Source organism: Eumetopias jubatus, unplaced genomic scaffold (assembly GCF_037043125.1).
Source record: "Eumetopias jubatus isolate StellerSeaLion01/CBP00866 unplaced genomic scaffold, mEumJub1_p1.0 scaffold_2, whole genome shotgun sequence".
Classification (NCBI taxonomy): Eukaryota; Metazoa; Chordata; class Mammalia; order Carnivora; family Otariidae; genus Eumetopias; species Eumetopias jubatus.
Window position 1 is genome coordinate 47,115,451 of NW_028274808.1, and position 13,097 is coordinate 47,128,547.

Genomic DNA, 13,097 nt, shown 5'->3' on the forward strand with positions numbered 1-13,097 from the left:
CAAAAATACAGGAAGCGTATGGACAGGTGCCAGTACCCGGCTCAGACGCTAGATTTGCTGACATCTGCCTCGCTCATCTTCTAGATGTTCTAAAGGCGCGCTGTCCCCCTGTGGCGGCCACCAGGCACGTGGAGCTTGCGAAATTTAGTTAGCATAGAGGAAAGTACGGTTGCACTAGTCTCGTTTCAGGTATTCCATGGTTTTGTGCTTCTGGAGGCTTTCGTGTTGGCCAGCAGACCCACAACATTGCCATCATCCCAGAAAGTTCCATCTGATGGAACTGCCCTGGCTTTGTTGTCCTCCCCATTCCTAACGTTTAGGTCTCAAAAAACTCAACATACCAAACTGAATGAAAGTCTTACATAATAACATATCCCAAAGAAGGTCGAAAGAGGCAGATTCGCCCAAACCAGGGAGGAGTGATGTGCTGTCCTCATGGCCTGAGGTGGGGCTGGGAGGGAGGGCAGATGTGAGGAAGAGTGGAGAGAACCGTAGGACACCGCAAGCATCAGAGGACACAGGGCCTTCCGAGGGCCAAGTAATGGTAATAAGGGTTGCAGGTGGTTCGTGTATTCTCTTTCTTCTAATTCGATGGAAGTTCTAAGGAAGCAGTTTAATGTATTCTGAGAAAGAGGAAGCTGAAGAACAGTAAGAAACCCTCCACTCCAAGAGGGCACTTCCTGATAAAGAGGGTAGCTGTTCTTTCACAGAGACCATGACCAAGGGCATTTCTCCTTAGCTTCACAAAGAACTATTCAGACTCTAAAGGTGAAAAGCCACTGGCCTGTGTTACAGGCAGAGCTCGTAGACTCTTCATTTATAAATTTTTTCAAAACTAGATCAGACCCAGTTTATATGGATCATTTGTTGCTGGGCCTGTATAGAGGGTGAGAATAGATTTGTGGCTCCAACAAAGGGAGAGGGGAGTTCAGGTCCTTGTAGGTGTGGGACAGTTTCCAGCATCATCTTATTTTACCCTCCAACACCCTAGCGCACGAGGACACCAGCATCACCATTCTGTTCACTGATCAGAAAGTTGAGTTAAGGAGCACCTGGGTGGCTCAGTCACTAAGCGTCTGCCTTCGGCTCAGGTCATGATCACAGGGTCCTGGGATTGGACCCCATGTCGGGCTCCCTGCTCTGCAGGGAGCCTGCTTCTCCCTCTCCCGCTTCCCCTACTTTTGTTCCCTCTCTTGCTGTGTCTCTCTCTGTCAAATAAATAAAATCTTAAAAAAAAAAAAAAGAAAGTTAAGGTGCCAAAATTTTCCCTAGGTTCATAAGTAGTGGACATGGGTCTGAAAATAGATATTTGCAACACCAAAATGTATGGTTTTCCTTTTCCTTTTTAAGTGTTATGGTCTCTAATCCTTTCTCTAAAGTAGTCACTAGCCTAAATTTGGGGATTGTCATTCAGAGTACCCTGAATTCTTAAATATTTTGGGGAGGGACGTAAATTGAGAGAACCTTGGATAACATTGGGATGGTTATTTCTGATGATCTGGAAATTCCATTCTAGTTTTATGGCCCAGAGAAGCTGCTGTACCTGGAAACCGGAAGATGCAGGAGAATGTTCGTGGCAGAATTGTTTGTGATAAATAGAAAAAACTGCAGACAACTCAAAGGTTTATCAGCAGTGGAATGGACAAACACATGGTGGTACATCTGCACAATAGGAGAGATACTGTGTAGCAACTGACAGGAATTAACTAGAGCTATATGCCTCAACCTGCATGAAAGAGCCCCGGAAGTCTAGGGACTTTGCTCTAACATGGGGCTGCCACTTTTCTAGCCCCAGGACCTCTGATTCACCAGATGCCAACTCTATTCCTGACATGGGCAGTGATGTGGTATGCAGATATTTCTAGGGCGTAAACCTCTGGGCTGATAGAAGGGTTGTTCGCAGACTCTTAAAGCTGCCGGGTGACTCCCGGGTGAAGTATCTAAATCCTTTTTCCTCAGGCAGGAACTGGTGGGGTGAAGTAACAAACGGACCCTTACCATTGACTAGCCTCCAGCAGGAGTAGGAGATGGGAAGGGGGAAGTGGACAAGCCCAGCACAGTGTCTATTACCAAATGCTCCCTGAACAAACGAGTAAATCCAAGAACTGTGATGAGCAGGCCACCGGTTCCTTTTCCACCCATTCACTCATTCTTGTAGCAAACACGTATCGAACACCTATGAGGCGCCTGGCACCATGATGGCATAAAACAATGAATGCAGTATGGTTCCTCCCCTCAAGTGGCTCAGGTCTACGGGCTGAGCCAAAGAGATACCAAGTGTGTCTTTACCATTCGTTATGTTTGTCTTTGTGTACGTATGTGTAGGAAAGAGTACAATAGCACAGAATGATTGGGTCAGTCTCCCCAGAGGGAATACAGTTTGAGGTGGGTCTTAAACATAAGTATGAGCTTACCAAATACATAGTATTAAAATATTTCTGGGCATTTGAGACAAAGAGAAGAATATATGCAAAGACATGGATCTAGCAGAGCATGCCATAGTCTGGGGAGTAGTGAGTTGATCTGTCTGGCTGCTGAGGGGTAACAGAATGGTGGGTGATGCCCTGGCAGAAAGGCCATGGGTGGGGCCTCACCACCTTCTGTGAGTGGTATGGGACTTTCTTCTCTTCAGAGTGGGAAGTCTCTAGGCGCTGGGTTTTGGAGGTTTCCCAGGGACTAAACCATAGGCAAACTAATAAAAGAAACACTCATGAAGCAAACTGACTATTCTAATGAACAGTATATGTTTTTAACAACTTCTGTATATTATACAAGTCCATTGATTAAAAAGCATGTGTTGCTACTTATACTGGCTAATGCTCTGTAAATGGGAATAGTAGCTTAATGTACTAAACAAAATGATAAAATAGTAACAGTCCAGATGCCTGTTCTAGTTCCCTGTGACACTTTCAACATTGGTTAAAGCTATAAATGGCTTAAAGATCCATAATTCTACACTTTAAGTCCAAATACACCTCAAGATTTCTGTCCCAGTCTTGCTCTAAGGATCATGAGCCTGTTCTGCCTTCCTTTGAAATAGCAATCTATCTAATTTGCTTGTCTGTTTCTTTGAAGAACCCTGGGAAGGCAGTATGATAGAGTAGTACGGACATGGTTTTTTGGGATTAAATTAAATTCCATTCATAATGTTCCTGGCCATTGTGTGACCTAAGGCAAGTTATTTAATTTCATAAGGTCTCAGTTTCCTCAACTCAAAAATGGAAAAAAATGAAATCTCTACAATGTGGATGCAGTGTTTAAATGGGTTAGTGTGGGGCACCTGGGTGGCTCAATTGGTTAAGTGTCCAACTCTTGGTTTCGGCTTAGGTCGTGTTCTCAGGGTCAAGATCGAGCCCCACATCAGGCTCTGTGCCTTGCGCAGAGTCAGCTTGAGACTCTCTCTCCCTTTCCCTCTGCACCTGCTCTCTCTCTCTCTTTAAAATAAATGAAAAAAATCTTAAAAAGAATAAATGCATATATATATATATAAGTTCCCTTTTCCCTTTGTATCCACTGAGATACACATAGTGATAAAGGCCGAATTAAGCAATGCAGCAAATTGAAGGTATGAAGTTTACTTAAGAGTGTCTTCAGGATGCCTGGATGGCTCAGTTGGTTAAGCATCTGATTCTTGATTTTGGCTCAGGTCATGATCTCAGAGTTGTGGGATCGAGCCCTGAGTCAGGCAGAGTGCAGAGTCTGCTTCTCCTTCTCTCTCTGCCCCAACCTCCCCCAACCCCCGCTCATGTCCACTTGCTCTCTCTCTCTCTAATAAATAAAATCTTAAAAAAAAGTGCTTCCAACTTTTCATCTATATGGCTATGATGTCATTATTTCAGAAATATGAATTCCATTCAGGAATTCAATTTTATGTTCTCATATATTAGTGGTTAATTTTTTTCTCTGAAGACTGAACGACCACAAGGTTTTTTCTGGTTTAGATAGGAGACAGTAAATTAAAAAAAAAAAATACATAAGGAATTAGCCACTATTAAGAGCAGTTATCTTTTCTAGAGAGTTCTATAGTTGTATCCTGAAATAGTGTGCATTACTTCTTTCAATCAGTGTCTAATTTTATGCTTTGTGGTCGTTCTTCCTAGTTGACCTGTTGGGCCTGTTAAATTGGCGTTCGAACTCCCAGAACATTAAACACAACTTAAAGAAGTTAATGGAAGTGGATGGAGGCGAGATTGTTAAGGTTTGTTTATGTATTTGTGGTTAGAAACACAGTCACTGTATCATTAGTTCAACATTTCAAATTAAATCAGTGGTCAGAAATATAAAACTTGTTATGTACACTGGAAAGCCCAAGTGCCAATTTTTAAGAAATGCTATTTTTAAACTCATTCTATTGTAACCTAATTTCTCTGAATTTTTACAGTATGGAGCTGAACTGAAAGCATGAAATAACCTCTCTCTCTTTTTTTTTTATCTTCAGTTTTTGCAAGATACACTAGATGCACTTTTTAACATAATGATGGAAATGTCAGACAATGAAACCTATGACTTCCTTGTGTTTGATGCACTGGTAAGCAGTTAAACACATTAACTAGTTTATTCTCACAACAGTGTAGTGTTTAGTATTTTGCTATTATAACTGACTGCGACGAATATCCTCCTGCATAAACACTTGCATACATCTCTCTGTTTCTAGAGGTTAAATTAGAAACAACTGACTCAGTGTTCAAAGACTTTATTTTTCTGTTACTTGTTAGATCTTACTTACTGATAAGCTTTCTTTCTCATTAGGGTAAACGAGGTATTGTATCACATTAGAAATCAAGAATCACTTTAACTTACTTTAAAATTGCCTAGTTATAAACCAGGAGATACGTTTAACAAAGGTCGCTGTGGCTCTGTTGTGTGTGCTTGTGTGTTCATACAAGGGAGACTGAATTCCCACATCAGAAACGAACATCAGTCTCATTCTGTACAACACACAGCCCACTCCAAAAACTGAGATCCAGACAAGGAGAGATGATGTTAGAATCTTGGAAGGTGGGGCACCTGGGTGGCTTAGTCGGTTTCTACCTTCAGCTCAGGTCATGATCCCACGGTGCTGGGATTGAGCCCCATGTCAGGCTTCCTGCTCAGCGGGGAGCCTGCTTCTCCCTCTCCCTCTGCCGCTCCCCCTGCTTGTGTTCCCTCTCTTGCTGTGTCTCTCTCTGTCAAATAAATAAATAAAAATCTAAAAAAAAAATAAAAAAAACTTTGAAAGGCTACAAATTGTGGTGGAGTGAGCGGAGGAAGCTGACACATCCAAACCAAGAACGTTTTCTCGTTGTTGGGGTTAAAATTCTGTGCAGAATTTACCTGGATGTTGCAGCAAAGGAATGTTAGCTGTTTTACCAGCTTGGAGAAATTGATACATTCAGGAAGTGGTCAGGGCATTAAGGATATAAGATAAAGAGAGGAAATCCTCCAGCTAAGATTGCACTTGGCCAGATTCATGGGGAAGAACAGGTCTGGGCTCTGTGGACAGAGCAACTGGCATTGGGTCTATGCAGGCATCCCTGGGGCCCTTCTCCTGCATTCTTCTGTCAGCAGTAGGTGCAGTGTGGTGGTTGGTAGATTATGTGCCTGATAGGGATGCCATTCACAGAAGAAGGGGAAATTGAGAAGCAAAAGTCTGATGAAGTTCAATTATTGGGGGCACTCATGCTGCACTCAGGAGAACAAGGTCACAAAATAATTCATTAACTGCATCCTTGGGTTAGAGTTTCTTTTTCCCACAGGAGACCCCTTCTGTATCTTTCTCCTGCCTCTCCCCATCTTCCTCCCTGACTCATCTTGCTTGCGCACTGGCCTCTCTTTGAGACAGTGAGCTCCCTGAGGCCAGGGGCCGGCTCTTACTAGATTCTCCATAGCATTTAGCCCAGTGCCTGACACATAGTTTCTCTATTGGCGTTAAATAAGAGAAACTCCAAGACTTTACTTCAGCTCTGGAATAGTGAAGTGGGAATGCTGCAAAAATGGTCGAGAAAGAAAAGAAGGCACCAGGATGCTAGCATCCGGCTTGTTGACATAATGAACGCCTGGGGTCGCACAGTGCTGCTATCTGTATTTTTCACCTTTGGCAGGTATTTATTATCTCACTGATAGGAGACATCAAGTTCCAGCATTTTAATCCTGTCCTCGAAACCTACATCTATAAGCACTTCAGTGCCACTCTGGCATACGTGTAAGTATGACTCAAGGGGACTACCTGCTGTTGGGGTGTTGGGTTTGTACTCTTAGGGTTGGGTTGTTAAGAAATGCAAGGGACATAAGCTGAGTAAGTGTGCCCCTAAGTGCGGAAGCTTGTTGTAAGCTTCCAGTGGCAAGAGAGAACCAGCTAAGTGTTCCACCCCTGGGAAAGGCATTAAAGGCAATCCCTGCCTTCTGGAAAGCTCCTGAAGAGATAAGGCTGTATGTCTTTAAGAATCCAGAACACAGAGAGATGAGGAGTTGAAGGGAACACAGTCAAGGATGGAAGATCATACTCGGGATCTTAGGAGAGTTGGGTGTCAGGAAGACTAAGTCTGGTAGAACTGAGGGTCATGTCCTCAGCCCTATACCACAAGTGCTTTGTAGACTTTATTACTTACAGGATATGAGATGATGTAATTTTTCTTTCTTTTATATAAGGGAGAATGGTCTCTGCCTTTTCCATAGTGCAGTCTCCTTTCTGTCTTTGGTTTATGAGCCTCTGACTCGGGAAAGCAACTAACTTCAGCCCACCTCACTGTGGCATACTATGTACCCTGTCTCCCCCACCCGTGTGCATTCCTGCTACTGTGCAGAGCAATGTGATAAAGAGTGACAGGAATGTAGTTGAGATCGGCAGAGGTCTTTCTGACAACAGCTTAGGCCAGGTCATGCTAGCTGATTTGCTGATCTCTCAGGTTGGGTGCCGACCTGATTTTTCAGGTCAGATTAGAGATTCCCTTATGTCCTTTCTGAGCCAAACAAGAAAGCTCTTGGTTTTATGTGCATGGGAGATCCAGCAATGTTATAAAATGTAAGTGACAGAAAAGAGGTGTCATGTAGCATAATCACCAACGAACACGATGGACATGAAGCCCGCTGGGTTGGGAGAAGCAGCGGATAGGCTCATGACAGGTTTCTTTGCATCCAGTAGCCTCACTTTCCAAGCAGGTGGTAGCTTCAAGTGAGGAACTCCTATTGCTGGATCTTCATTCCACAGAGCCAAATGCAACACTCTGGAAAGTAGTAATTTGGGTTTCTTTACAAGACTTTAGCAGTTCAACATGTGTGCTGTGGATATTACTTAATACTGTGGAAACTCAGAGATTTACAGAAAGAAAGGTCAAGTTACGAGTGCTCCCAGAAGGGTAAGTTAGCAAACGATTAAGAAAATGCCTAGACTCTGGAAAGGCACAGAGAGCAATCTGACATCCCAGCCCAGTGTTATCTGTTGGGATGCTCAGAAACCATGGTTGTTTTTGTCAGATTGAGCTTCTCTTCCCATCCTCACCATTGTGTGGATCCCAAAGAGTTTAGGCAGACTGGAGGGAATTAGACTTCTTTTAAGGTGACTACATTAAGCAGACAGTCCCTTCCTTACAGGAACGTCTGAGGGTGTGTGTGTAACCTACTAGAAATTTAGATGCCTTCATGGTTTGAATCCCTTCAGCTTTCATTTTTGATCCTTTTTAAAAATCCTGCTAAAGTAAAGAAACCATGCCTTATTTCTAAGCATTAGGGAAGCTCCAAACCTAGACTGCAGCAGTGAGGAAAACCCAACTGCAAAGGAGTTAATTTTCCTGCTCAAACCTAGACTGCGGCAGTGAGGAAGCCCAACTGCAAAGGAGTTAATTTTCCTGCTCAAGGCATATTCTAGAAGGGGTAATTATAGTTGTGATTTCTGCTTCCCTGGTATGCCAAGTTCCCTTCTTACAGAACATACCCTACCACTTTGCCCCACTGACAATTTTCTTTCTCACCCTTTTAAGGAAACTCTCCAAGGTACTGAACTTCTATGTAGCTAATGCAGATGACTCCAGCAAGACAGAATTGCTTTTTGCTGCTTTGAAAGCCCTAAAGTACTTGTTTCGATTCATCATCCAATCTAGAGTACTCTACTTGAGGTAATGGTAGCTGTAATAAAATGTTTATGCTGTCTCTTCTCTCTCCACGGACTTTTCCTTAATCTTCATGCTCTATGTTCAGCGATCTGATCATGGTCGGGTCATGGAATTGCCAAATTTCAAAACTCCCAAGGCTGAAGATGGTGGTAGACTTTGATACCCCTAGAGAAGGCCCATGCAAAGTCCTTTTGAGTCAGCAGAATTTCTAGGGCAGTAATGGCAGCAGGACTTAGGGATGCAGGTGGCTACAGTGTGCAGCTTGATGAAAGCCCTGGTTGGTGATGACAGCTCTAGAAAGCAAAGTTCCTGTGGCAAGATTGCGTTTAGCACAGCAAGGGACCTCATGATGTTGGGTGTACAAATCTAGGATCGTGAGCGCTTGGTGGTGGTAGATGGAGAGTGGTGGCAGGTGTCAGAGAGATGTTTCCTCAGGTATGTGTTTCTTCGCTGACATCATGCTTAGCTACCTGATGAAACTAAGTCAGCTATGATAATTCCCAGCTTGAATTTCTAGAATAACAGCTGCATCAAAAACAAGAGAGACGGGGCACCTGGATGGCACAGTTGGTTAAGTGTCTGACTCTTGGTTTCGGCTCAGGCTGTGATCTCAGGATCATGAGATCAGCCCACATTGGGCTCTGTGCTGAGTGAGGAGCCTGCTTGGGATTCCTGCTCTCCCTCTCCTTCTGCCTCCCCCGCCCCCCCACCCAGCTCTTTCTCTCTAAAATAAATAAATAAATACTTAAAAAAAAAAAAAAAAGCAGAGATGAAGAATGAGGAAGTAACTTGTCTGGGAATGCCCACAACCCCGCTGCCATCTCTACCTTTCAGTAACAGCTGGATTTCCAAACTGTTCAAATGTATTGCTAAGGCAGGTTTGGAAACTGGACAGATAGCATGCTAAAAAATGTTATTAGGACTAAAACTATAGTAAGAGGGTTTCAAGTCTAGATTTGAGCATTTGTATCGCTTTTTAACTTGGTATGTGTAAAAAATCATAAAATTAAAGGAAAACAATTAACATTAAAAAGGTCTGCAACGTACAGATCAAAGCCTTTAATTAGAAGGCTCTTACCAATCAAAGAATCATAAACATCCTTAAATAATAGAAAACAAAAACAGATAATTTATAAGAGAAAAATCCAAATGGTAAATTAAATTCCTTAAAAAATATTCAAGGGCACCTGGGTGGCTCGGTCAGTTGGGTGTCAAACTCTTGATTTTGGCTCAGGTCATGATCTTGGGGTCCTGGCATTGAGCCCTGCATGGGGCTCTGTGCTTAGTGGGGAGCCTGCTTGGGATTCTCTTTCTCCCTCTCCGTCTGCCCTTGCCCCTACTCTCTTTAAATAAATAAATAAATAAAATATTTTTTAAAAAAATTCATATGATCAATATGCCCTACACACATACTATCTTTTTCTATACATTTGATAAAGATTAAAAATCTTTATCCTTTGATGAAATTGGACAAAAATTGTTCCTGCATTTTAATGCTGATAGGAATATAAATTTCTTAAGGGCAGAAATTTGACACCATGAATAAAAGGCAAAAACAAAACAAAATAAAACCCACAAAAAGCAAAAGAAAACACCACCTTTGTCTGGTAATATCCCATCTAAAAATTTATCTGCTGGAATATAACCCAGCAGGTGTGAACAAAGATGAATGAGAAAGGGTATGTTAATGAGTAAAGATAACCATGATAGGTTCTTAAATAATAAAACTAAAGGGTAAGACATAAGTCCTGTATGAGCCCATTTCAAAAATAGAGGTTTGGGAACTAAAATTTTAGTAGGAATAAAACTGTAGGTAAGAGGGTTTTAAGTAGTTTTTATTCTTTCAGCATTTTAGAGTTCCCACAGTGATTTTGTACATTTTTACAGTTTTTAAAAACGTTTAATGACTTAAAAGTTCAGCGGGGTGAATGACAATTCCTCCTTGCCTAGCAGAAGCGAGTGGTGTTTACCCATTGCGGGGTTTATACAGAATCTCTAGTCCATCTCTCTTCAGACAGGCTTCTTTTATAGCTAGCTCCTCGTTCTGCAGTTATGTTAAATTTCCACAAATTCATTTAGGGCCTGGAGTGTCCCACTGAGGGAACATTTCCCTTAACCTAAACATTTGTATAGTAAACCCTGATGTCCAGGAATAAAAATCCTCATAAAACCATAGAACGGAAATCTTAATTTATGAAATTGAAAAATATTTTTCATTGATGACTCAGTAGTGTGTCACCCTTCACAATGTTGCAGTGCATCTGAGCCATCGTTTTCAACATCATTTAGGAGAAGAACAACGGAAAAGCCAAGATTCGGGTGGTTAAGTAGCCCATGAAATTAACTAAGGGAGTTGCTGTGTTGAACTTGGTCCCTGAGCACCTGCTTATGGTTATCCCCACCCCTCCAATTGTTTCTACCCCTCCAATTGTTTCTCGTTACACAAGAGCTTGATCAGAGAAAGCAAGCCTGGAAATCTACATTCTCTGATTGCTTAGATCAGATAGACATCAATTTACTGGCCCTGTCCAGGAGCTACAAATGAAATGTCACCCCCCCCAGACCCCCACACCCCCTCCATTGCCTCTTTGCCCTCCTCAGAGCTTAAATTCCTTTCTGAGCTCATTTCCTGGCTGGAGTTGACCTCCATTCAGGAGACACCTAGGGAGAATTAAAATTGTAAATTGCCCATGGTAGGGCATTGAGAACTCCACCTCAGTCTTGTATTGGTGTCCCCCACCCATGCCCTTTTTCTTAAAGATTGATTGATCGAGTTTCAAGAGAAAGAATGCACGAGTGGGGGGAGGGACAGAGGGAGAGCGAGAGGGAGAGAAGCAGACAGCCCACTGAGTGTGGATTCCAATGCGGGGCTCAACCCCAGGACCCTGAGATCACAACTTGAGCCAACATGAGAAGTTGGACACTTCACTGACTGAGACCCCAGGCACCCCTAGTCCACTCTATTTAAATGCCTGGCACCGAGGATGCCCTGTATTGGTCTGGGTCCTGGGGGTCTAGAAGCAGACGAAACAAGGTTCCAGCTCTGATGGTGCTTGTGGGTTGGGTTGAAGCCAGGGAGGCGAATAGTGAAGAAAGAAACCTTAAAATTATTTCAAATAGGTAAGGGCTAGCTGGGGAGGCCTTGGGGGGATAATGACCAGGGAGGGAGAAGGCGTCTCCGGGAATTGGCATTTGAGTTGAGACCAAACAGGAGGAGGCCACCTGTGAAGGTCTCAGGGAGGAGGAGTGCCAGTGTGCACGAGGTTCTGTAGGGCCTGTGTGAGAAATCGGGAGAAGCCAGTGCTGCTGGAGCATGGGGAATGGGAATGGGGGAGGGGGGAGTGGCAGGCGAATGACAAACGAGGTAGGACTTGGCAGTCCATAGTAAGGAGTTTGGATTTTACCCAAGTGGACTGGGAAGCCATTGAAGGGTTTCAGTTAGAGAAGCGGTAACATCTGGCTTACATTTCCAATGATCATCTCATCTCTTAAGTGGAAAGTGGATCATCAAAGGTGAAGAGCAAACCCTGGGTGAGCACACAATGGGTTGCTGCAGTTCAAGTGTGAGACACAGTGGCTCCGTCTCCAACAGGTGCAGAATGCAAGGTGGCCTTGCTGTTAGATTCCGTGGGAGGATGAGAAGAAGGGAAGAATCCTGATAACTTCCAGGTTTTGGGTGCTGATTTGCCGAGACTTGGAATACTAAAGAGGATCAGGAGAATCGGGGATTCTGCTTTGTGTATGTTAATTTTGAGATACTTTGTGGACTAAGTTGCAAGTAAAGTTCTTTTTTAGTTCTGCTAAATGGATGAATTGAGAATGACCAATAACCCTCTGACTGAATACTTTTCTCAGGGGAGTTGGCATTCCACGAGTCCCTTATAAGGTGTAGGTGAATTCAGACAAACTTAAATATGTGTGCGTGTGTGTGTGTGTGTGTGTGTGTGTACAAAATCCTGATTCCAAATGATCCCTACTCTTGACCAGTTGGTGGTAATATTGCCACCCAGTGTAAATGCACTTGGACTACAATTTGGGACTTTCATGTTTCTGAGAAATGGGCTAAAGACCTCTGATTTCTACTTATAAGAAAGAACCAACTTTTCAACAGATGGACAAATCCTGAAGACAAGCAGAGTGCCTTAATCAAAACCAGCATGAATCAGTGAAGGCGAGGTGGACCTGTGTGCCGCAAGGCCCGATTGTAGAACAGGTCAGCACCCAGCTGGCCATTTCAGTGTAAAGATTGGCTTTCCTGGACTCGCAGACTGGATTGGGTTCAGAAGGTTGCTGGTTCGAGGAGCTTCTGTACCCATTGTCTGAAACCTCAGCTCAAATGATCAGGGCTTGAAGAGATGAGACGGAGAGAGTAGAAGTGGAGAACGAGGGAGGAGGGCAGGAGGGATGCTGGAGGATAGGCTGTGGCAAGAGTGTGGGCTGGGAAAGTGAGCTGGGGGAGTCCCCTGCATATCGGGCGTTCTGCTAATGAGCTGAGGAAGGTGGGCATGCGCACAGGGCTCATCTGCTCCTTCAGGCAGAGCAGCTTCCTGCTGTTCCCCCCTCTGCTGGAAGTGCCCATACACCGCTAGGACAGACAGCTTCATAGAGCTTCAAGGGAGTCCTTCCCGACTGGCTGACCATAGTGGACCAAGTGGAGAGCTCTGTGGTAGGACTTTATGTAAAAATTCCTACCTGCTCTTGTCCAGGTGGTAATATCTTGTCAGCCTACTGGGCGTCTCCCCAAAACCATCTTGGAGCACCCTCTGACCTTCCCTTTGCACAGTCTCAAGTGGTGACCAGGGAGGCATGGGCCTGCAGCATTGCTTAGGCGACAGATCTTTTCAAAAATTTCTTTTTAAAGATGGAAAACCTGGGGCGCCTGAGTGGCTCAGTCATTAAGCGTCTGCCTTTGGCTCAGGTCGTGATCCCAGAGCCCTGGGATCAAGCCCCGCATCAGGCTCCCTGCTCGGAGGGGAACCTACTTCTCCCTCTTCCACTCCCCCTGCTTGT

At 43.9% G+C, this 13,097-nt stretch overlaps 1 protein-coding gene across 3 annotated transcripts in view; it reads left to right on the forward strand.

Annotated features, from left to right (window-relative positions):
• Positions 1–13,097, forward strand: part of DOCK5 (dedicator of cytokinesis 5) — a 202,951-nt gene that overhangs the window by 121,857 nt on the left and 67,997 nt on the right. For all 3 annotated transcript variants that reach the window (XM_028114206.2, XM_028114208.2, XM_028114209.2), the window contains exons 19-22: positions 4,101–4,198; positions 4,439–4,528; positions 6,081–6,181; positions 7,956–8,090. In XM_028114206.2, the coding sequence (XP_027970007.1) occupies positions 4,101–4,198; positions 4,439–4,528; positions 6,081–6,181; positions 7,956–8,090 (424 nt within the window). The remainder of the gene's footprint in view (positions 1–4,100; positions 4,199–4,438; positions 4,529–6,080; positions 6,182–7,955; positions 8,091–13,097) is intronic.